At 37.8% G+C, this 23,043-nt stretch overlaps 8 protein-coding genes across 8 annotated transcripts; 3 read left to right on the top strand and 5 right to left on the bottom strand.

The window, feature by feature from the left end:
* Positions 1 to 29: 29 nt before the first annotated feature.
* Positions 30 to 649, bottom strand: B0P05DRAFT_600897 (uncharacterized protein; the record flags this gene model as incomplete). The annotated part of the gene is made up of 3 exons (XM_051583242.1): positions 30 to 134; positions 194 to 228; positions 277 to 649. 3 exons carry the CDS (start codon positions 647 to 649, stop codon positions 30 to 32), a joined length of 513 nt encoding a protein of 170 aa, XP_051429437.1.
* A 1,394-nt stretch (positions 650 to 2,043) lies between these two features.
* Positions 2,044 to 2,725, top strand: B0P05DRAFT_500552 (uncharacterized protein). Its single transcript, XM_051575436.1, has 2 exons — positions 2,044 to 2,076; positions 2,122 to 2,725. The coding sequence occupies exons 1-2, from the start codon at positions 2,070 to 2,072 to the stop codon at positions 2,358 to 2,360; spliced, it is 246 nt and encodes an 81-aa protein (XP_051429436.1). The 5' UTR covers positions 2,044 to 2,069; the 3' UTR covers positions 2,361 to 2,725.
* Positions 2,726 to 10,441: 7,716 nt separating this feature from the next.
* B0P05DRAFT_451237 (uncharacterized protein) lies at positions 10,442 to 10,735 on the bottom strand (the record flags this gene model as incomplete). The annotated part of the gene is made up of 1 exon (XM_051573886.1): positions 10,442 to 10,735. A coding segment is annotated over one exon (294 nt), but the record flags the coding sequence as incomplete, so codon positions are not given.
* A 2,271-nt stretch (positions 10,736 to 13,006) lies between these two features.
* B0P05DRAFT_500547 (OPT family small oligopeptide transporter) lies at positions 13,007 to 15,669 on the top strand. Its single transcript, XM_051575435.1, has 5 exons — positions 13,007 to 13,379; positions 13,428 to 14,501; positions 14,548 to 14,639; positions 14,701 to 15,104; positions 15,155 to 15,669. The coding sequence occupies exons 1-5, from the start codon at positions 13,146 to 13,148 to the stop codon at positions 15,598 to 15,600; spliced, it is 2,250 nt and encodes a 749-aa protein (XP_051429434.1). The 5' UTR covers positions 13,007 to 13,145; the 3' UTR covers positions 15,601 to 15,669.
* Positions 15,670 to 15,671: 2 nt separating this feature from the next.
* B0P05DRAFT_564777 (N-acetyltransferase B complex non catalytic subunit-domain-containing protein) lies at positions 15,672 to 18,839 on the bottom strand. The gene is made up of 11 exons (XM_051580882.1): positions 18,796 to 18,839; positions 18,666 to 18,751; positions 18,483 to 18,621; positions 17,767 to 18,435; positions 17,131 to 17,716; positions 16,985 to 17,084; positions 16,878 to 16,925; positions 16,302 to 16,833; positions 16,171 to 16,244; positions 16,009 to 16,116; positions 15,672 to 15,961 (listed from the first exon to the last, which is right to left on the bottom strand). Exons 1-11 carry the CDS (start codon positions 18,833 to 18,835, stop codon positions 15,689 to 15,691), a joined length of 2,655 nt encoding a protein of 884 aa, XP_051429433.1. The 5' UTR covers positions 18,836 to 18,839; the 3' UTR covers positions 15,672 to 15,688.
* Positions 18,840 to 19,352: 513 nt separating this feature from the next.
* B0P05DRAFT_592377 (uncharacterized protein) lies at positions 19,353 to 20,224 on the bottom strand (the record flags this gene model as incomplete). Its single annotated transcript, XM_051582981.1, has 4 exons — positions 19,353 to 19,574; positions 19,630 to 19,807; positions 19,958 to 20,054; positions 20,083 to 20,224. 4 exons carry the CDS (start codon positions 20,222 to 20,224, stop codon positions 19,353 to 19,355), a joined length of 639 nt encoding a protein of 212 aa, XP_051429432.1.
* A 134-nt stretch (positions 20,225 to 20,358) lies between these two features.
* Positions 20,359 to 21,024, bottom strand: B0P05DRAFT_592376 (uncharacterized protein; the record flags this gene model as incomplete). Its single annotated transcript, XM_051582980.1, has 4 exons — positions 20,359 to 20,511; positions 20,573 to 20,695; positions 20,763 to 20,942; positions 20,986 to 21,024. 4 exons carry the CDS (start codon positions 21,022 to 21,024, stop codon positions 20,359 to 20,361), a joined length of 495 nt encoding a protein of 164 aa, XP_051429431.1.
* A 291-nt stretch (positions 21,025 to 21,315) lies between these two features.
* B0P05DRAFT_642066 (uncharacterized protein) lies at positions 21,316 to 22,629 on the top strand (the record flags this gene model as incomplete). The annotated part of the gene is made up of 6 exons (XM_051583794.1): positions 21,316 to 21,542; positions 21,586 to 21,717; positions 21,774 to 21,942; positions 21,996 to 22,099; positions 22,150 to 22,263; positions 22,333 to 22,629. The coding sequence occupies 6 exons, from the start codon at positions 21,316 to 21,318 to the stop codon at positions 22,529 to 22,531; spliced, it is 945 nt and encodes a 314-aa protein (XP_051429430.1). The 3' UTR covers positions 22,532 to 22,629.
* Positions 22,630 to 23,043: the final 414 nt, after the last annotated feature.

Below are 23,043 nucleotides of genomic sequence, written 5' to 3'. Positions count from 1 at the left end.
TGTGTAAAATGTATTTATTTATGTACAACTTAAGTGTCACGTTTTTGAAGAAGTTGCTTTATGTGTCTGCTTGACTTGAACTTGTTTAGGGTATCTGTTGACAAGTACTTGGCGCCTTGTACGGTTTCAATACACTATGAAAAAATGTTAATTACTTCTCTCTTTTTTTTTCCTAGTTTGATTATATGCCTACCTTGGATGAACCACACCAACAAGAAAAGGGTTGTGCTAATCTCACATACATAAGTCATGACTATAATTCACATGTTTACTTACCCATATCCCATTCCGTTGAAGGATAAAAGAATGTTAATTCATCGCCAGCAGCAATGTCCCTTGTAGCAGTAACAACCATACGATCCACATCCATAAGAGTAGAAGGATCACAAGAGTGATTCATGAACACTAAGTCACTATTCAATTCAATGTGCTCTGTCTCTGAAATTTGGACAGTAGAATAACGTTTAGCCCCTGGTGTCAAACCTTCCAAAGGAGCAATCACAGAACCTTCAGGAAAAGCACGTTCAGCTACTAATTTGCTTGAGAACGATTCAGGAGGACCTTGACGCACCACTTTGAAATCATTAGGATGTGTTGGTTTACCATTGACAATAATATCAGTATAGGTATGGGGAAGTGTGTTTGGCATGATTGTTGACAACAAGAAAAAAGAAATGAAATCTTTTATAATTGGTAGAAAGAATCAAGGAAAAGTCGGGAGAATCGTCTGTTCCTGACATCATGGGTACACAACCCCACAATTTAAGCAATAGATTCCGATTCCTGTATGTCATCTTAATTAAGGGCCGTGAGGGTTTTTTTTTCTTTTTTGCCAGGCGCCTTCTTGAAAAGGCTAAAGGGAATGGCCTTATAAATAGAATGGACGCGTTTATATTGTGAATTCATTATTTTGTCACTCAGGAACCATACTCATTTGTTAAAAAAATACATAACAGCATAATTTATATGTCCTCTTGAACTTTTGCATGAAACACACACACACACACACACACACACACACACTTATTCTAATAGAAACCTGAATCCTCGATCTCTAGTTTACCCATAAAAGTGTTTTTGGCATTCCTGAAGATATTGCAATGTTGAAGCTTGTTTAGAAACAGATAAAAAGTTCTCCACAATTGGATAACAGCCTTTTTTGAGTGAGAAAAGAGAATGATGGAGCTATGCTATTTAAACATGAGAAAGGAGGTGTTTGATTATGGCAGAGATATTCCTAACTTATGAGGATTTGAAATCTGCTTGAAAAAGCTTTGTTAAACGATCTAACATTAAAAATGTGAATGTCTTTCAGGGCAAGACGCATTTGTATAAAAGTGGAAAAAAGATTGTGCACCCAAAAAATTGTTTGTCCAGGGGCGTATTTGTATGAACACCTCTGTTGTAAAAATATTATTATAAGTCTACTCTGGCAAATAGTTCTAGATAGTTTACTAAACAAATTTTCAACTCAAAACCCTTATTTCTTGATTTGAGCAATCGAGAAAAAGCTACATGTTTTCTAATCAGAAAGGCTTTGTAGTACAATTACTCCTTGTATATAGTAACTTTATCAGAGTATTTCAAGCAATGATGCGTTAGTTTTGTTTGTACGTAAAACGGTTATGTCAGCTGTGGGTGAGCTTGAACATAAAGCTCAATTCTAGTAGATAAAGATTTACATTGCAAAAAGAGAGGAAGGAATCCTATTCCTAGTCTAGTCAATGACGTTGTCCTCTTTATTTTTTTTTTCAAACTTTGCGTAGCTAAACAAGTTTTCCCATATAATATAAACATATATATATACCTCTTGTTCTATATGTATAGTCTTGATTAGAATACGCTATGTATATACAAACCATATAGACACTGCCAAGTAAACAAACATCATGTGTCGTTTATGCAAATTGTTACGTAGTTTTTTCTCGGGATGATGTTTGGCAAACCGCCTTGATTGGCTCAGCAGCACCTGATGCATCTGAACTTGAAAGGCAAGTATGTCCTTTTTCTTATAAAAGGTGTATTTTCGAGATTGCTTTTTCCTTTTTTTTATTGCCTTTATCTATAAAATGTCATGTAAGTAAGGAAAGCTTCTATAAGCTGATACTAAATTAGTATTAGCCCAATATATTGTTACCTTCAAGAGAGATACCCCTAGTGAAGTTATTGAAGAAAAGATCAAGGAAGTTGAATCTTCCGGTGCCAAGATTGTTCACAGATATGACTCTGCCATCAAGGGTTTCTCTGTTTCCGTTCCTGATGAGTCCGTAAATGCTTTGTCTTTTGACAGCGATCATATCACTGGTGTTGAAGCTGATGGTGAAGTTACTACTCAAGGCAAGGCTTTGATTGCTAAATAAACTTTTTCTGTATAAATAAAAAAAAAAACGCGAGATTTGCGCTCTTATAATCATTTGGCTATATAAAAAATAGGTCTATACAAAAGGTAAGAGGAACTCCATAATGATAAAGGAAAATGGTCCTTGTTTCATAATCACGTATTTAAGGATATTTAGCTATTCTTAGTGCTCTATCTGTTTCTAATCGTGTTTTTTTTGTTTCGATACACTAGATGAGTTGCTTTTTTTGACTCTTGGTTGCCAAACAAAACTGCTTCTAACACTAAATTTCATTTAAAGATATGCATATTACTAATAAGATTGCATAAACCTTTTCCTGACTGAGTTTTAACGAAAGACGTACCACTGACAATAATAAAACAAAGACCTCTTTTTGCATAAAAAGGCATTCAAGTAAACATGAACCATTTTGTTTCGTGACATGTACTTGGGATTCTAAACAGATACTCGCGTTTTTTTTTTCTTCTTTTTATTTACCAAAAAATTTACAGAGTACGCCATACAGTGCTGCATATTATTTCAGGGAAAAACCATATATATCGAAAAGAAGACTAAGGATGATAGAATTGTTATGTTCAGTAATAGTGTTGAGAAGTCAAATAAGGCCAGATCCACTAGCTTGTTAGTGGATCAAATGCATGTCCTTTATGTAATTGTGTTTTGCATGTCACAGGATAGCTTGCTTAGGTATATTTTCATAGTATGCACCATATGACTTGTGTAAAGTGAATATTAAATGTATCTCAGGGAACCCCTAGCCTGTGAATTTTTATCGAATACACATTGTTCCAAAAAATAAATGGTGTCTACTTCAATTCAGTTCACTGGACTCGCCAGCTCAATGGACCAAGCGGGCTTTAATAAGAATAAACAGTTTCCTGATAAATGACTTGTTGTAACAGAGACCTCAGGTATGTAAATACTTTGACAACGGAAAAAAAACTCCCTCCTCCATTAGTTCATACAGATGTTTTTCTTAGGCATACAAAGGTAAAATAAAGCCTGTTTGTACTCTCCTGATTACTTTAAATGCCTACAAACAATGTTTGCTAACATCCATGATACCCTTGGAGTTGATTTGAACCAAAAAAAGCGACTCGTAAAACTTGGTCAAAAATGGCTTTTAACCAAAGGGTATTACTCGTGGAAATCTTGAGTTTGACAACTCCTCACCTTTCTTTCGTCTGAAGAATTTTTTAGTACGTTGGTCTGGTCACTCTTGGTGGTGCTCTGGATTTTGTTACAATCCCTTGTCAAAGACTGTATCTCTTGGGTATCAACAATTTTGTCAAGTGCCAAGTAATTGAAATGGTGTCCTTTACTTGTGGTATTAGTATTACCATCTGTAGCATTGAACTAGACAAGATATAAAGAATACTGACTCTAAGGAGCGACAAACGAAAAACTTAATATATGTTTTTTAGCACATATTAAGGGGTAGCCCAGATGACAGCTATTTTATTGGGATTATATAAGACTCATATAATCGTACTGAATGCTTTCACAAAAGCATTGTTTTCGAGATATTTCATATGGCTAGTCACTTTGCTTCACAAACACTAGTTTTCATTTATACGATGATTTTTTTTAAAATAAAACTTTCATCCAATACATAAAAAAAAGTTTGACAACTCTTTGAACTTCTTTTCGACGCTGCAAGACGAAAAATGAAGCTATCAACAAGTTCAAGTACTCAAAATGAGCGTCAGAGGCTGTAGTTTTAGTGCATGTGTTTGCTTGCCAAGCGTGTTATGAAGATGACATGATACAAGTGGAGAACTTCGTAAACATGTCGGTCTATTTTCTCAATATTTTGCTAGCAAAGCTGCTGTGTTCTTTACATCAATAGACTCAGAAAGCCAAGATCTATAGCTTTTATTATTACACCAAAGCGTCTTTATGCAGTTCTCAGCAAAAGCCCAATTCTGGATGTGGCAGAGTGGACAGTCAAATTGAACTCGTTTCAATCTTTGCACACAGCTATCCTGTATGTTCTATGTCTATTTATTCCCACATCTACATAAGAAAATGCTCATATTGCTATTTCTCTATGTTCTTTGGCACTCAAGGTAACATAATATATTTTTGGAAGTCCATCGACAACGCATCTTATATAACATCTAGAGCAAAAATGCCCAAAACACAGGTTAAATGCACTATTCTTTGATGGATCATTACTCGACAACCAGACTATCAAAATGGTTCGTTTTTTCAGTCAGAACATGTTCTTTTGAACCTAGAAACCGAACAGTACCATTGTTTGTCACTTGAATGGAATTTATGTGAAGATGAAAAAAACAAAACTCGATCAAAAAAATTTGGAATGACCTAATGTAGGTTTGATCCAACCAAAATCAGGTAAGACCATTTCTACTTCCAAGGAAGAGAAAGCGAGTTTGAAAATAAAAAAAAGCGAGTCCATTTGAGCATTGGCTTCAAAGATGCAATCAAAGTTCGTTACACACTGTAATCAGTACAAAAGAGGCTCATTTCAGCAGAAATTGGCTAGTAGACAGACACTCATACTTACATCATTCGATGCGCAAACGATAGACGAGCAAGACATACTATAATACTTGGTATTTTTGAGGCCCAAAGAGAGCAGACGAGGACAGGATAAACAATGAAAGATGCATACTAAGGGAGTGGTGGTAATTTAAATTCCGGCAATTCTTTTTTTCTGCTCTTTTACATCACTTATAACTCGCTTTAACGTTTAACTCCACATCAGTCAAAATTAAGAAAAAGAAAACAAAACTAATGGAATCATAAAATACGCAGGTACTGATTGCAAGAACATACTGAAGATACGGCCACGATAACTTGCAAGCGACTTGTAAGTTATCTAAATCATAGTAAGGCTCAAAGGCGGCAATGAAACACTGAGCTTCGTCTTTTAGTATAGCTAAAAGGATAGAGAATACAAGAGCACCTCATGGAAAAAAAAAGGCAGTGAACCTAAACCTGTCAAATACATTAGTAAATGGTCATTGACTTTGAATCCGTTGTTTTACTTAAAAGACTACACCCTCATCCTTCTCTTCTTTTTTCCTCTTTACACAATCCTCATTAACTATTACTTATAACCAAAAATCCTCAGTTGGTATGATTTTTAACAGATTCTATGTAACACATACTGACAAATAATTATTTGCTTTTGTTTATATTTTACAATTAAGAATCGTCCCACAAATTAGCAGAAAAAAAGAATTGCCGGAATTTAAATTACCACCACTCCCTTAGTATGCATCTTTCATTGTTTATCCTGTCCTCGTCTGCTCTCTTTGGGCCTCAAAAATACCAAGTATTATAGTATGTCTTGCTCGTCTATCGTTTGCGCATCGAATGATGTAAGTATGAGTGTCTGTCTACTAGCCAATTTCTGCTGAAATGAGCCTCTTTTGTACTGATTACAGTGTGTAACGAACTTTGATTGCATCAAATTACACATCACAGAGGGGTGTAACGTGGATAAGCTGAAAAAAAAGTGCACAAAATTAGTCAATGAGAGACTCAAAAAGCGTTTACGAGCAAATAATGTTGTTGTAGTGAGATCAAAGTCTGACTAATAATGTCGGAAATGACCCACTCAGGGTTGAAGGGTTGATTGTCCAAGGCGAAACGCCAGTAAGCGGACCATATTCTCCATTGGCAGACAGATAGAACCGTAAAGAGACGGCTGTCAGGCAGTAGGAAAGGAGGGCAGGATTCGAGACAGAGTAGGCGATAAACCGTATCAGCTGAAAAATACATCTGTGGATAGAAATAAGTGAGGACTTCAATCCAAATGGTCCATTTCCAAGGACAGTAAAGAATGAAATGTTCAGATGAGTCAATACTCGAAGAACATAGGCGACAATTACTGTTGGGAACGCGATTGATTTTATACAGTTGTGCTTCTGTAGGCAGTTTCTTATTGATAACTCTGAACCACAAAGTTCTGGAAGGTAAAGACATTGAGGAAGACCAGAACAGACGCAGCAATTTAGATGGCAAATTCAATTGAGTATTTGAAGCACTGGAATAATTATGCATCCTGTAAGCCTTGGACGTGTATTGGCTCCAAAGAGGAGAGTCATGCAATTGGCTCACTAATGATTGATCGTTTTCTTCAACATTTACTTGCTCCACTTCATTATAGATATAAGGAATCAAAAAGGTTTGTAGCTGCACGCAATGTCGAATCATTATATCGTTGTACAGCGAACGGCATAAGAGGGGAAACTTGGAATACTCTGTGCGTACTTGTAGACGTAGCCGGTGTGTGTTTTCATCAAACTTGAAGAAGATCATTGCAAGCAATTCTGTATGTCGATAGAGCCAATGGTCATAGGGCAGGTCAGAGAACATCCTAATTAAAGGAAAATGCTGTAGGTTAAAGTCAATTCCAAAATGGTCAAATGCTTAAAACATGAAAAAAATGATAGAGAACTGATGGCAGATATCATGTTTTCGCAAGACTGGAGAAAAGAAAGGCAGAATAGGAAAGGAGGAGCTGGTAGACATAAATAGTAGATGATGGCTTAAAGCACTCTTCAGCAGCGTGTTACCTTGGTTTCGATCAAAAAGAGCAAAAAGCCATTTCATCTGGAGTACTAAATGTTGGCGCGCAGGATTTAGAAGACCAATGCCACCCTGTAGACGGGGAAGACATAATTGATCGAAAGATACCTTGGGATATTTCTCTTGCCAGACAAACTTGTATATCAACCGCCGTATTTGGTCTAAAAATGCTTGTGTCGGGTGGAAAAGCCGCAGACAGAACCATAGTTGGGACAGGATGAGAGTATTTGCAATCATTGCACATCCTCGAAGAGACAAGCGTCGTTGTGAGAAAACGTAAATCAGTGTTTGTACTTTGTCAAGTAGCATATCCTGAACAAAATTTCTTTGTGTACTAGTATACGGCATGTAGAAACCTAAATACCTCAGGGTAGTTGGTGAAGATTTGGAGTAATAGGTGTCAATTCGGTGTTGCCTTAACAGTGTTGACCAGGAAGACACAGTATCACCACTCAATGAAAATGCTTCGGTCTTGTGCTGATTGAAAATTGCATTAGAGACCTTAGCGTAATTGTTCAAATGAATCTGAAGGCGTACAAAGTCATTTTGGTCGTGGACAAAGACACAGATGTCGTCCGCATATGCTAGGCATTTGATCTGTTGGTTGCTTGAGGAATTCGAAGAAGAATAACCTTGGTACAATGGATCTTGAAGAATAGACAATAATAGTGGCTCCAAAGCAAGATTGAACAGTATTGGTGAAAGAGGATCACCCTGACGTAGACCTTGCTTCTGATTGACTGGTTCCGTGAAGAATCCATTAATATTAATATACACTGAATTATCAAAGAATAGACTACTAATGCTATCAATCAGTGAAAGGGGAAAGCCAAAAGCACGTAGCACCTGAGTCAGATATCCGGCATGAACTCGATCATACGCCTTCTCTTGATCAAGAAGTAAGCCGATACCAGGATGGTTTTGGCATCTTGCCTGTTGTAGTATCAGATGCACCAACATTCCATTATCGCCAATAAATCTGTCATTGAGAAATCCTGTTTGATAAGGATTGATAATTTTTTGCATAACTGGGCCGAAGCGTTTGGTCAATAGCCTTGTAAAGATTTTTGCATCGCAGTTGATTAGCGAGATAGGTCTCCAGTTCTTTAGATCGTTGAGGTCGCCCTTCTTTGGCAGCAGTCTTACTCGAATGTCTTTCCAAGATGGTGGAACAACACCATGAACAAGAGCATCGTTGTACAGTTGTTCTAGTAATGGCTCCAAAACAGGAAGTTCAAAAAGCAGGCGTATATACGCATAACCTAGGCCATCGCTACCTAGACTACTTTGTTTTGGACTGCGTTTAGACTTTTCCTGAAGTATATTGATGGTTATCGGTTCAAGCAGGAGATCAGTATCGTCTTCGTTAAGTTTGCGTTCGAAATTGACTAGCCCTAAGTAGTTGTTGATGTCTTCAGGAGCGACAGTGTCGGGAGTGTATAGTCGTTGGTAAAATTCTTGAGCAATGCGCTTCATGCTTGTCGTTTCAGAAATTACTATCTCAGGATGGGGGCCATTGAGGTCTCTGAATCCAGACATATACTGCTGTAGCGTTCGTTTTTTATGTATCTGCTTCAGAAAAGGAATGTTTGTCTCACCATTTTCCTGCTACCGGATGCCATATTTGATGATAGCAATTTGAATCTGAGTGTCTAGGGGAGGAAGAAGTTGTAGCTTGAGTGCTAGAAGCGGCTTCGTTCGTAAAATACGATTGCGTTTCTTTTCTAAGCGCCGAAGTGTCTGTTCTCTCCAGTTGTTATGATTGATTGCATACGATTTAACAACTTTTCTAGTTGTCAGTTTGACCTGCTCCCACCGTTCTTGAGGTGTATCATCATCAGTCCATTGTGCTACCAGCTTGTTGATACGCTTCTCTATGGAATTGCGTAACCTTTTGTGTGTAGCAAAAGTCGGATTTCCTCGCCATATACCTGGTCCAAATTTTGACATACCTAGGACAAACTCAACTTGCAATATGTAGTGGTCTGACCATGAAGCTGGTAATGATGAGATATTGGAGTTTGTGAGCCCTTGTCGTATATCTTCGCCAACAAAAATATAGTCAATGGTAGAGAAACAGAAACTATCCCTGGATCGTCTTTGAAACGTGGGACTGTCCTCTAAATTATTAATAGTCATAGCATTTGTGAAGGACTGTTCTAGCCGAGCTCTCCATTGAGGATAGGTAACATAGGGTAGATCAGCAATTCGTAAATGAGAGTAGTTGAAATCTCCAGAGATGATCAATTGGTCAAGGGAAATAATGATTCTGAAGTCATTCAGCATATTGTGTAATTGACAGTAAAAGGATCGACGTTCGGAATTGTTTGACGCAGGTGCGTACAAATTAAGAATATAGAAAAGTGTATAGAATTGTTGGGGGTGTTCCACCTTATAGAGTTGAAATCGATCTGAAGAAAAGGAGTGTGAGGTATCTACAACAGAGATAGTAAAATCTGAAGAGAAGCAGACGATTCCCACATGTTGGGTCCAAAAGGATTGTGTTGGTTGAAAGAGAATGTCGAGTGTGTCAATACGGGATTGTGTATCCGAGTGGGCTTCTTGAAAGCATATTATGTCTAGTTTTAAAAGTCTTAAGTATCGAATGTATTCTTTTTGTGTTTTAGGTTGATTCGTTTTCACTAAACTGTTTGCATTTAGTGACGCATAGTGCAGTTGGAGTTCTTTAGTCATGATGAGATAGTGAAATATACTTATTGCTGGCCTGCAGCGGGGCCCTTCGAATGTATACTTTCTTCTAAATGGAGCAATTGTTGATTGAGTTCAGCTAAAGTGTTTTGATCGGCCTCGCTCAATATTTCTTCAGTAGACCTTTGTTGTATTTGGTGGATCTGTTGAGCCAATGCCCGTTTGCAATCCACCTGCATAGGTAATAAATCTTTTAAATCAAACATGGCGTCCCCCTTGACTCCATCTAACTCCATTGCTGAAACGCTCTCTTCTTGTTCAGATTCATCTCTGTCACTGTCACTATCATGACCATCGTTTGGTACATAGTCTGAACCTTCCTCGTCACTCTCGCCATCTTCAGACATAGCATCATCACTATCATTTCCTTCTTTGATGGCGTTTGCTTTCATATCCTTCTTGGCTCTAGTCAAAGAAGCACGTTTGTCATTTGGAGCATACTTAGACTTTAATGCTTCTGTTGAAGAGACCATTTGGTCCACTTTGGAAGCAGGTTGAGGCATTTTTTGTGAAGTCTGATTCTGAAGTGCGGGAATCTTGCGCTTCTTTGAAGGATTCATGGGAGCTTTGCGGGGGCATTCAAAAGATCGATGACCAAATAAATGACATTGATAGTAGATGACTCGTGCCTTCGATTTTTCACACTCGAATTTGGTGTGGCCAGTCTGATAGCAATATCGACACCAAGTGGACATATTATTCCATGTAGCATAAAAAACCTCATCTTTTTCCTCCCGCCAACGAACGTTGTGGGCTAACTCCTGAAACTTGATTTGATCTTTGCCTGACTGTCTAGGAGTACCAATGACAGCATAGCTGGATCCCATAAAAAACCCAATATTAGGTTCGGTTATTATGCCGACGTCAATAACTTGGCCAAAAGGAGATAGACTGACCTTTAAGCCTTCCAAGACTTCAGAACGAGGCAACATTGGCAAGTGGGATAACTTGACATTTGTAATATTCCAATTGTCATCTATGGCTTTGCAAGGAATTATTCTTAGTTTCGAATCCTTGAATTCAACACCATTGGTGCCGAGATCATTAACATCGAGATGAGGTTCTACATAAATCTCGAGATATCGAATGGGGCCGTCGTTAACATAAAGGCGTTGAAATATACGGCAAAAGAAGGGAAAACCAATTCAGAACTTCTTCAAGGCCTAGCGATCAAGGCACAAGAATTAACAAACAAATACAGATTGAATATAATATACCAGCACAGTTCAAACATAGAGAACAATACAGCAGACAAGTTGAGCAGAATCAAGAAACCGCTATACAAATCAACTATACCAAGATGGATGTTCAAAAAGATATAAAGGAAATGGGATCCAATGAAAATAGATGCTTTTCAATATGTCACAATCACCAACTGAAAAGTTGTTGGAGCATCTGATTAGATCCAGAGGCAACAGCAATATATGCATTCCAACAAAGATGGAAAAAGAGGGGAATGTACCTTTACCCACATTGGAGGCTAATACCCAGGATATAACAAGAAATCAAGAAAAAGAGGACAAAAAAAGCAATCCTAGTCACCCCTTGGTGGCCAACACAACACTGATTTCCGATGTTGCTACAACAACGATATTTATAACAATCAATGATAATGAAACTGAACAGAAATTAGAAGCCAGTCGCTTGGCTATCTTCAGGAACAAGAGGAAGACACTGGCCTTACCGGAGATATAATACAGTATTTAGAAGATCACGTACGAGATTCAACAAAAAAGGCATACGACAACGGTTGGAGGAAATGGGTAGACTAGTGTGGTAGACAACAACCGATATCAGACCCATAAACATACAACCCAGTCAATGTGGCAAATTTTCTAGTAGCACATCAAAGGTATAACAGTAGTCATTTAAGCACCTTAAGGTCAGCAATAGCCTCAGTCTATAACAAGATACATAAGGATAAACCAACCTTAGCCGAAGAGCCAATCATTAGAGAATTTTCTGTAGCCCTAAAAAAAAGCAAGAAAAACTACTAAGAGCAACCCAAACAAGCATGTGGGATTTATCAATATGTGCAACCTATATAAAGAAGACATGCAGAAATACATCTACACTCAACTTAGAAGGCCTTCAGATAAATACAATATTACTACTGTGTATAGCTACCATGCGGAGACCAAGATCAGACATAGGACGTCTACAACATAGATATATACATTTACAACATAACGACCAAGGGACCACAGGTGTGATGATGCATGTCAGACAACCGAAGGAAGCACAAAAAAAAACTAGAAAGCTAGGGTTAATGAATGATGAAGATGTATGTCCTGTACAGACTTTCGAGATATTTTTGAAGAAGACAACAGCATTAAGACAAAATCTACCAGAAGACCACAATTTGTTACTTGGATATATCAGTTATAAGAAAAACAAGCTGATCTCCGCAAACTGGGTAAAATAAGAAATGACCAAGGCAAGAATTGATACAAGAATCTTCAAAGTACACTCAATGAGGTCAGCTTCGAGCACAAAAGGAGTACAAAATGGGTTTTCTATACAACAAGAAAAGGAACATGGGAATTCGAGTTTAAATCACAATACATTTGAAAGATATTGCTACAAGCCAGTAGCACAAGAAGCTATTAGTACAGCCGTTGCAAATTCAATTGCCAACTCTGAAAACAACATCACCCTTGAAGCCGAATCAGGACCAACTGAGGGATTCTGACTTTTGTTTTAATTCTCAATTAAGAATTTGTTAAAACAAAGGATGGACGAATCAAATGTCGTACCTGATTTATTATACTGAAACCAAGAGAAAAAATTTTTCTAAAATAGATTCCAAAAAACGATGAGCTTAAAAAAAAAGGTGATGCAACGATCAATGTTTCTTTTAGTCAGCAATATCATGATTTCGTTTCTGTCATATTAAGCACACGAACAAGTTTGGCGATCAGTGATGATTTGAGGTAAAGAAAGCCAAGCGCAATGACGAGTATCTTCTTTGTCCATATACGGGCCAGATGTGCACAGATTATGCACGATTCTGAATTCGTGTAGCATCGGAATTAGAGGTGAATGATCCCGATAAAGAGCCTGAATAATTTGAATGAAGAAAGGCATGGCTGCAATTCAGTACAACTCTACTATCATCAAATAATGTGGTATATACATGTGTATGTGAATGATAAAAGAAAAAAAGAAAAGCCAAGATATTTTATCTTATCTCAACAACTACAACATCTGACAAAATTTTCTTAAAAATGAAGAAATTGCACAATATTAACAAAAAATGAGTTGAGAGCAAGACAATAATACCATTTTTGTGTAGCTGTTAAGGCTCCAGTTAGAATTTTTAATTCTGTTTTTAAAAAGTGAAGCAATCAAAACACTGGCACATGACGCCATCCAACCAGGCAGGTAGTACACAAATCAAGCAGTTCTAAATGATACAAGCTGACAGGTTTATCTCACTTTTTTCTTTTCTCTCTGTTTTTGTTTGTATAAAAAAGCTCCTATTTTACTTGTTTGTTTAATCAACGATTGACTATGACACAACAAATCTCTGAAAAAGTTGTGACAGAATCAGATCACAAAGAAGACGCTTGGGTCAAAGATTACAGAGAGAAAAACCTAGACCAAGAAAGCAAATCCAGTGATGAGAATATATTCTCTTATAAGAATGAAGAAGATCTCGATATGGCCATCATTAACGATGTGGCTATTACGGATGATGATCCCACATTAAGGGCCGCAACCTTTCGTTCCGTAATTGTTGGTTGTGTAAGTGTGTGTTGAATGAAAACAGCTCAATTAACTTGTAATTATTAGATTCTTGCCGCATTGAGTGCGTCTGTCCATCAAGTCATGTCATTCAAGCCTGTGGGTATTCCTCTGACAAACACATTCATGTTAATTATTGCATATCTTGTATGCACAACATGGGCTCGTGTACTTCCTCAGGGGGGTTGGTTAAATCCTGGACCATTCAATGTCAAAGAACACACTTGTATCTATGTAGCAGTTTCTGCTGCCAATGCAAGTGCTTATGCAACTTATATCTTATCTGCTCAGCAACTTTATTACACTGATACCCCTGGTGCAGCCGGTCAGATCTTCCTTTTGCTTGGCTCACAAATGGTTGGTTACGGGATTGCTGGCAATCTTCGCAAATTCTTGGTATATGCGCCCAACATGACCTGGCCTACAACTTTACCCGTTGTTTCTTTACTCAAGACATTCAATGCTGATAAGCAAGAATCCAAATGGCGTACAAAGTTCTTTTTCATTATTTTCAGTGCTGTTTTTGTATATGAATTCATTCCTCAATATATGTTTCCCATGTTGGGTGGTATTTCTATCGTCTGTCTTGCTAGAAATGACAGCGCCTGGGTTCAACGTCTTTTTGGTGGTCTTGGAACAAACGAAGGATTGGGTATCTTCCAATTCAGTTTTGACTGGAACTTGTTATCAAACTACACACCTTTAGTCATTCCTCTCTGGATTCAATTGAACGTCTATTTTGGTGTCTTGTTGCTTTGGATCATTGCTCCTATTTGTTATTATTACAACGTATGGGACGCACAAAAGTTTCCCTTTTTATCGCTTTCACTTTACCAACTCCATGAAAATGGTACAGTCAATACATACCCTCAAAAAGATGTATTGAACGCCGATAATTCTTTGAACGAAACACTATTGGAACAAGTAGGCAGACCTCATTTCACTATGGTTAACGCTTTGAACTATGTTGTCATCAATTTTGGTATTACTGCCACTATTACTCATGTTGCTCTCTTCTATGGTAAAGAAATCGTCGCTGCTTTCCGCAACACAAAGAACTCTTTCAAGGCTCAAACTGAATCTGAAGATATTCATATGAAGTTAATGAGAGCTTATTCTGAGGTAATATTCAGTGTATCTATATATATGCATATTAATTGTATTATAGGTCCCTGACTGGTGGTATGGTCTCATTTATATTGCCGGTATTGGTCTCAACATTGGTATTGCTTATGCCAATAAAAGTCAATTGCCTTGGTGGTAAGTTGAAAAACAGAAAGAAACTCGATGGATGCGATTTATTTACTCGTTCCTCTAATAGGGGGGTTATTTTTGCTATTGTATTAGCTAGTATTTTGTCTTTACCGCTCAATATGATTGCTGCTGTTACAGGCTATGGCTTTGGTTTGAACGTAGTTACTGAAATGGTTTGTGGTTTTGTGTTGCCTGGATATCCCATTGCCAACATGTACTTCAAGACCTTGGGTTATACCACCAAGAACCAAGCTGGTATTTTGGCCCAAGATTTGAAGATCGGTCACTACCTCAAAGTTCCTCCACGAATGACATTTTTATACCAAGTTCTCGGTACAGTGATTGGTTGTATCTTCAACTATATCGTGAACAACAGTATCACTACATCAAAACGTGATGTTCTTTTGCAAACAGGTAGTCAATTCTGGAGTGGTAGTTCACCTCAACAAATCAATTCTGCAGCCATCACCTGTATGTATAATAGTTGTATAAAAAATAGTGTATACTTATCCATGTATTAGGGGGTGCTATTGGTCCTATGGCTATGTTTGGTCCAGGTACTGAATACTACATCTTTTTATGGGCCTTCATCATTGGTTTTGTCTTACCTGTTCCTGGTTATTTACTGCACAAGAAATGGCCTAATGCTGGTTTCAATTATATCAATGTACCCATGATCTTACATGGTTTCTCTCTCATGCCCGGTAGTAATACTTCTTGGATCATGGTTTCTTTTATCATTGTCTTGGTTTCTCAAGGCTACATTAAGCGTCGTTATAGTGCCTGGTTTGCCAAGCATAATTACTTAATATCTGCTGCCTTAGATTCAGGTACTTCACTCATGGTCTTCTTCATCTCTATGGCCTTGTACGGTGGTGCCAATGGTATTTCCTACGACTTCCCTACTTGGTGGGGGAACAGAAACGACATCAAGTATATGGATCAATGTTGTATGCACTGTTCATAATTTTTGTATTATATTGTACACTTTATCTCAATACCACATTTAACATGTAATAATAATCATAATCACAGCAATCACTTTATTCTATGGATTACAATTTTTGCATTCTTCTATCAATTTCTTCAGACAATTGTGCCACAGACAAACTCCAACTTGCAATCATTGTCTTGATATGAACAACAGCTACATTTTGGTACTCCTTTGTAGACTTGAGAGTGGTGATGGGGTGTTGAGCATCCACTAAATCTTTGTATAATTTCTTTTGTAATTGAGCTCTGAACAAGTCTTTACCATTTCGAGCAATGGTTTGGATTTGTTGTAAAGATGTCTTGACTTGAGCTTGAAGTTCAACATAGCTGGCCATCTAGAAAAGATATAAACAAACATTCTTTTTCTTGGGAAATTACTTACGAGAGAGTCTGAACCTGCTTTTTCGGTTGCTTTTCGTTTGGCTTCTTTGTTGCCAAGGCCTAAAGCACGGCTGATCATCTCAATAATAACGGAGCCATAATTAAAGGCCTATATGAACAGTAAATACACACACATATATATATTCCTCTCTCTCTCTCTTACCTCCAAAGATGTCGAAATTTGATGAAAAGTGTTCCAAGATAATGTTTTTTCGGAGAAAGCATTGACTTTGCTTACTAATAAGAAGAAAGGGGGAAAGTTAGAAAAAGAATATGACACAAATAGCAACTTACATTGATCTTTCAAAATGACAATAGCCTGTGTCAATTTGTCTTTTGCATCTTGGTTTTGTTTGATGAGCAATAAAGCATCTGTTAATTCAGACACATATCGACTCAACCAGAACTCAGATTCTGTTAAGTGTTGCTTGATATCCTCTTGTGCCAGCAAGGCCTTGAATTGATCAGCTAAACTAGTCAAGTCTCTACCGGATTCTTTGGTTTCACACATCACGCTCAAGATTGTCAAGATAAAAGACATGACTTGAACCCATGTACCGTCTGTGCTTTGGGCAGGCTTAGAGAGTGTTTCAGCTGTAGGTTGTCCAGTAGTATTGTAATTAATAAACACCTTCATGTCTCGGTTATCAGAGAATGCATTGTTGTCTAAGATGAGCTGAGATACATCTTGTTCCTGGAAGAATTGAACTGCATATTTGGTTTGGAAAGAAGAGTGTACAAAGTCCGAACGCAATAGTTCAACGCGAGTAATGGCATGTTGCAAAGAAGTATCAAGGCGACGACGGAACTCAATGAATTCTTGAATCTAATAAACTTAAGTATAGGATCATTCCATGCATTGTGTATTACCTTGGAATAAGTGCCATATTGATATGCTTTGACTAGCATTTCTGGTGTCTATTAACATGTCAATTGAATGATTCCCTTTTTCCATATCTCTTTTTTTTTCGTAGTACCTCTACTTCATTGCTTTTGTAAATAGACAAAGAGTCATAAAACAATGTTTCAAGCTCACTCACACAACCAAGAGATGCGTATCTATCAGTAAAATAATGACTAGTGCACTCTTGTTAGCATATTCTAAAACAAAATAATAACTTACATCATGGTATCAAACTGAATTTGCTTAATTTCCATTGTACGATAAATCTCAAAAGGGCGCTTATAAACACCCATCATGGTATACATGCGCACAAGAAGTAGTTTGATCTGAAAGTTATAGACACTCTTGACCAAAGCAACTTCCAAAAGTGCTGTTGCCTGCAACAAGAACACAAACTGTTGATGTTGATAATATAAATCCAACAAAATATGGGCAGCCAAGATCACAAATTCATCGCCATATTGTACTTCTGTCTTTTCAAGTCCTTCACCTAATGGTAAAGCCTCTTGATATAACTTGACTAGGTCATTGACGATTAACATGGCTACTTCCACATCCTTTGCAAGATGGAGACCCAAGAAGCGTTCCATTTTGCGAATATTGGCTTTTTTGTGCACATTTCTGATTTGACCTGACTTGTCAGATACCTGTTGAACAGTTTGTTCAAGGCGTTCAATAAATGCCTTGCTCTTTTCATTATCAGACTTTAAGAACAAGATGTAGGCATGGAGGTCTTCAAAAGCACAATTCTTGGATCCAAAACGTTCAAAATAAGAAACAATGTGATCTAATGCCACGCTTTCGTCTATAGAAACAGAGATTCGAATGATGCTACATTACTTGTGTGCTACTTGCCTTGTTTACCCATCTTTAACAAGCGGTGATCCAAATCCAATTGAGCCAAAAAGGGTCCACGCTTCAGGACCTTATTATTCAGTTCGACTTGTTGCAAATTGGCTACTAATGTATGTGCGTCTTGGATAACCTGATCGTTTTCTTTTAATGCATCTACAGCTTCAAAGTAAGCTAACCAATGGAACCAATCATCTGTATTTTCTTTCAAGGCTTCTGCACTCATCTCCAATACTTGTTCCCAACGTTGATTTTCACGTAACAGCTCAGACTTAATCTGGCATACTTCGGGATCTTTGAGGGCTGTTTTACCCAATTCGGTTTCCATCAATAACTTGAGTGCTTCCTGGTTTTTTTTCTGATCCATCAAAATCAATAGATAGAGACGCATATGTTCTACTTGATCAAGACGATTTTCCTCTAATGCTTTTGCCATCATACGTTCAGCTAACACATAGGATAGTGTGTTGGTAGCGCCCTGAAGAGCGAGTGACATGATAGCCCAGAACAAATACTTGTTTTGCTTAAATACACGGTGTAATTTGACAGCAGCAGCTTGTTGGCCCTTGTAGTCATTGTTGCGTACCATGGCCATAAACCAATGGTTAGCAAATTCTTCATTTTTAGGTTGAATATTGGCTGCATTTTCATAAAGTTCGACAATCATAGCATCTATACCGAGATATTGAATAATTTTGTCTTCAATTCATATACTTTACGTTTGCCGAGTTCTTTTAAAGACATAGTAACAGCTTGAAGCGTTGCTTCGTCTGTAGGAACTACTTTTTTAACTTGCTCACATAATTCAAAAGCTTCTTGTTCCTTGCCTGTACGGACAAGCACGAGAGCTTTTAAAGCCTATCAATAGTTGAGTTTTATATATAAAGACAATAGCTCTTTACTTTAACTAAAGGCCAATCTGGATTCTTTTTCAAAAGTTTAGTACAGTGCTGAAGGGCAATTTTATTTTGTCCTTCGTCGAGTGCCTCTATACCATGGTCAGTACTGACAAGTAAACACGTCTTGACATACCATAAAGAGGTCTTAACTTTTTCTCTAGTGTATAGTCCATAAAGAAAGCTAAAAGAGGACAAGTAGAGAGGGAGTTTTAAATACAAGCCACAAGGAGAACGCAGTAGATATGAACATCCATTTCCGAAAATGAATTACAATTCTCCCTTCGCTTAAAAAAGAGAGATCAGGAAATGCTTGATTGCAAGTATAACTTGTTACTTTAGATACAAACATAATCTGAAATGTACTCTCAGGCTGTGTAAAGTCATCGGGACAAAGAAATATGCGATGATGACCTTGGATCAGTGAGATCTAAGACCAAAGATCCAGTTGTACAGAAGGTTATTAGTGCTTTAAAAAAACATTTCTTGTTCATCTATTTAACCATATAAACTAGGGTTCCTTTCGTGCCTTTTTTCCGGGAGCCTGTGATTATAGAGAATCATTTCTTGCATGTCTATGTCTTCCCTCTACTAAACCTAGGGACTCAACCTTTATGTTTTACTAGTTCAAATCGGGTTACTGCCTCTTGATATCCAAACAGATAAGACAAGACCAGACTTCAGGGCCGATGTCTACCAAGGTAACCACCAAACCTTGACAAAGCAAGAGCAAGTAGAGCTCAGCTGGCCTTGCTTCTCTTTTAAGCCTTTTACAAGCTGGTTGTTGACCTTGATGAGCGCAAAATTGGTGATTTTACCTTGTAATGGCTTCAACAAGTGCTCAACTTCGCTCGTAAGAACAGAGACAGGCACAGGAAGGCTTTCATGCTCCATTTGCAAGTTGCGGTAATCATTCTTTTGAAATTAAGATTAGCTAAACAAAACAAAAAAGCGTTATGTTTGGCCTTACTCTCATTTTGTACCAGTGGGCGATCTTGTCAGTGACAGGGCCCATTTTGCCTTTGGAAGAACCAATGCTTTGTTTCGTGACAGCATGTGTACCTTCAACACGGTTTATAGACCGGTTATTCATATGAGGATGAGCATTGGTATAATAACTACCCCATTGTACTTCGGATTGTATCATACTATTCCCAAGAATTTAAAAAATGGGTTTCAAGTCATTAATAACCAAACCAATAACCAAACCAATAACCAAACTTACAGGTAAAAATAGTCAATGCAGGCTTTTTTGTTAACAAAAAAGCCCATCACGATTGAGAAAGTTAATGTATAACTTCTTCGCATCTTCGTATGACTCTTTTGTGGTGCATCCACGAGCGATATCAAGAATCAATCTTCTATGCTCTGCTTCGTACTGATCACGCTCATCCGCTATACGACAGATATTACAAAATCTTACATAAGCAAAGCGTAGATAACATTTGAGGCTTCTTCTTGCCTGCAAATTTAGGATTGATTTCTTTAAGAGATCGCTCCCGAAAGTGTCTTTCAATGTGAATACAACACAACAAATGAGCAGATTCAGGGAACACTTCTTCCATTTCAAAGCAGCATCATTATCTGTAGTGAAAACACTTGGTAGTTCAAACTGTTTGAGACTACGATTCACTGGCTATACCATCTCTCTTAATTGAGACAAAATCCACTTGTAGTTGGACTTTGTCTCCCTTTCAATCTAAGCACTGGCAACAGGGATTATTGTCGATTGATCTGGTCTTTCTTTGCTAGAGGCAGTGCCAGCAACTACAAAGTTAAGCAAAGCGTACAAGTGGCAATTACTCTCATAGGTAGCATCCACAACAATTGATTCCGGAAATCTACGAAGCTCCTCAATGGCGTGGTCATTAATGAGGAAGGTAGCAGTTAGTCTTTTTTATAGTAAAACGCACATTATACTGCTTGCGTTGAAGATGCGTCATGAATGAAGTCGTATCAGAACTCATGCGATTCATTTGCTGCAGATTTTTGGGATCACTTCTAGTGATATAATTGACGCCTTTGGCATTCAACATCTTTTAACAAATCAACAAAGTCATAATTAGTTATGAATACCACTTGAATATAAGTTCAAAAAATTACCTCACTATACTGCAACAAAGAAACGGCTTCTTCATAGATATCAGCAGTTGGCTTTCGATGTATCCGATATGTACGAGCATCGCTTGTGAGATGATGGTTATGGTTACCATCTACTTTTCGCACGGTCACCAACTTTTTGCTGGGCAAAGCCTGGCTGTCGTATTTGGCTATGCTAATACTCTGAAGTATACGTATGAGATTACCTCTCACACTTGTTTACTACTTCGACCAAATTGATAACTGATAAAAATCTTTTCCTCATGAGCTCTTTTTTCCACTTTCTAATAGAAAGGATACTCAGAGACTCATCACAGCTTTGTTTATTCTATAATTATCGAGTTGTTACACCTACCTATAATACAACGCCAGGAAAGATAATAGTCCGCCAAACATTAGACATACACCTTTTGATTGATTGATCTAATTTGGGCCACTAAAGGGCCAACACCATTTGTATGGAAGCATCCCTAAACTATTAGAAAACCCAATCCAAATCTGTGTGTACCCTTTATGTGCCTCTCCTCATATCTTTCTCCATCCTTTCTGACAACTAATGTCCAAACTAGCACTCTTTAGGGTGAACTTGGCCTCATCAGACCAAATCACCTTACCCCTGTCATCTTTGGTCCATTTTTGTCTTTCTTTGGCCTACTGCAAACGATCAGCTTTATGCTTAGGCTTTAGGGCATGCTTCTTTGCTGTGAGACACGATTTGAACTTCATACGAGCCAATGCTTCTTGGAAAGTGGACAAAGAAACCTTTTTGCCAGAGCTCAGGAAGTGACGATGTTATCTCAAACAGGTTGACTAATTTCAACATTAGCCAGCATAAACAACAAGAATTTGTGTTCAACAGCCATGATATCTTAGCTTCAACAGCCAAGTTCCGAAGACAATCATTGGCTCTGTTAAGCAATCCAAAGGATGGCTTCATCAGCAACATAAACAAGCTCCTGTAGATATTGACATATAATTATATGCTTATTATTACTTATTTCATTTCATCTATAGAGCCATCCATTGGATTACCAAGCTCAGCACATCAATTGATGCTGAACTTGGCGTCTGCTGTGACATTGGTGTCTTGGAGGCGCTGCGCTGTTACTTTCGACTGACTATTTCTGGTAAGTCTTTGAGGCTAAACTCGACTATCACACTCGATTTGAAAGATATAGCCGATGTAAGTAAAATATTTTAAATAACTATACGACATGTTTAAATTATTTTATTTAGGACTTCAAGGATGATGATGAAGAAAAGCTGAGGGACAGCATCAGCGGCATCACCAAAAGAGTAGAAGGGGCTTCTCGACGCACAATTCAGGCTCTGTCAAACTTGTAAGTATCTGGCTTGAAGGTAAAAAAGAATACTTACCTATCTGGAACAGAATCAACAAAATGACAGTGAAGAAGAAGAACATAGGCGAGAAAAAGGCTGAAGACATCCTGGAGTCAGTGTGGAGCTCCGTTTTTAAGAAGAATAAACATTACGATCCACATAAGTAAGTAGAATCAATTAGTCATGTAAACAACAGCTTAATCCAAGACATATGCTGACTGGTATTGAATAGATTTGACAATGCTTTGTCCTCCTTCTCTCATTCTTTAGCAGCTTGTTGCCCTGACTATGAAGTTGATGAAGGAGCTAACATTATTAATTCTATATGTGAAGTGAAGTCTGGTTGTGCTTCTCCTACAAGAGTAAGCCTTGATACATTCCGTCTTGGTTTGTTTTCGTTAGGCTTAGTGGAGGAGCATAACCTAGCATGACCAAAAAAGAAGACGTCCTTATAAGCCACTTCACTTAATATCTAAGCCATAGGGGCGCGCAAGGCAGGCGCACCTATAGTTACCCTACTTCAAAAGCTGTACAGGTTTAATTCCTAATTAAGCTATCTCTCTATGCCTTATCTGTGCTCTCCATGTCTTGCTTTATCACCTGCCTCCATTCAAACAAGGACATAATATGATTACAAATAACATTCATTAATAAGTTTAACCTAGCCCATGCACGTAACAAAGAAACAATGCCACATCATAAAAAGTCAACTCTTATTCTAATTGGATGTATCCTGTGTCTCTTTAGCTTAGGCCCCTGTCTTAAGTTTCCTTTTTGTTAATCAATCTCGACACTCCTTATTTAATGATGAAATAAGAGTGAGCCCTTTGTGTCTTATACATATTTAATTATTTTTTCTCAACATGAATATGACAATGCTTACGATGCAGAACTGCATCTAACGGCTGACATTGTGGAATTGTGCGTATATACTCAACTCTCT

Source organism: Gilbertella persicaria, assembly GCF_025201335.1.
Source record: "Gilbertella persicaria strain CBS 190.32 chromosome Unknown B0P05scaffold_77, whole genome shotgun sequence".
NCBI classification, from domain to species: domain Eukaryota; kingdom Fungi; phylum Mucoromycota; class Mucoromycetes; order Mucorales; family Choanephoraceae; genus Gilbertella; species Gilbertella persicaria.
This window is presented reverse-complemented; position numbering and strand designations above follow the sequence as displayed.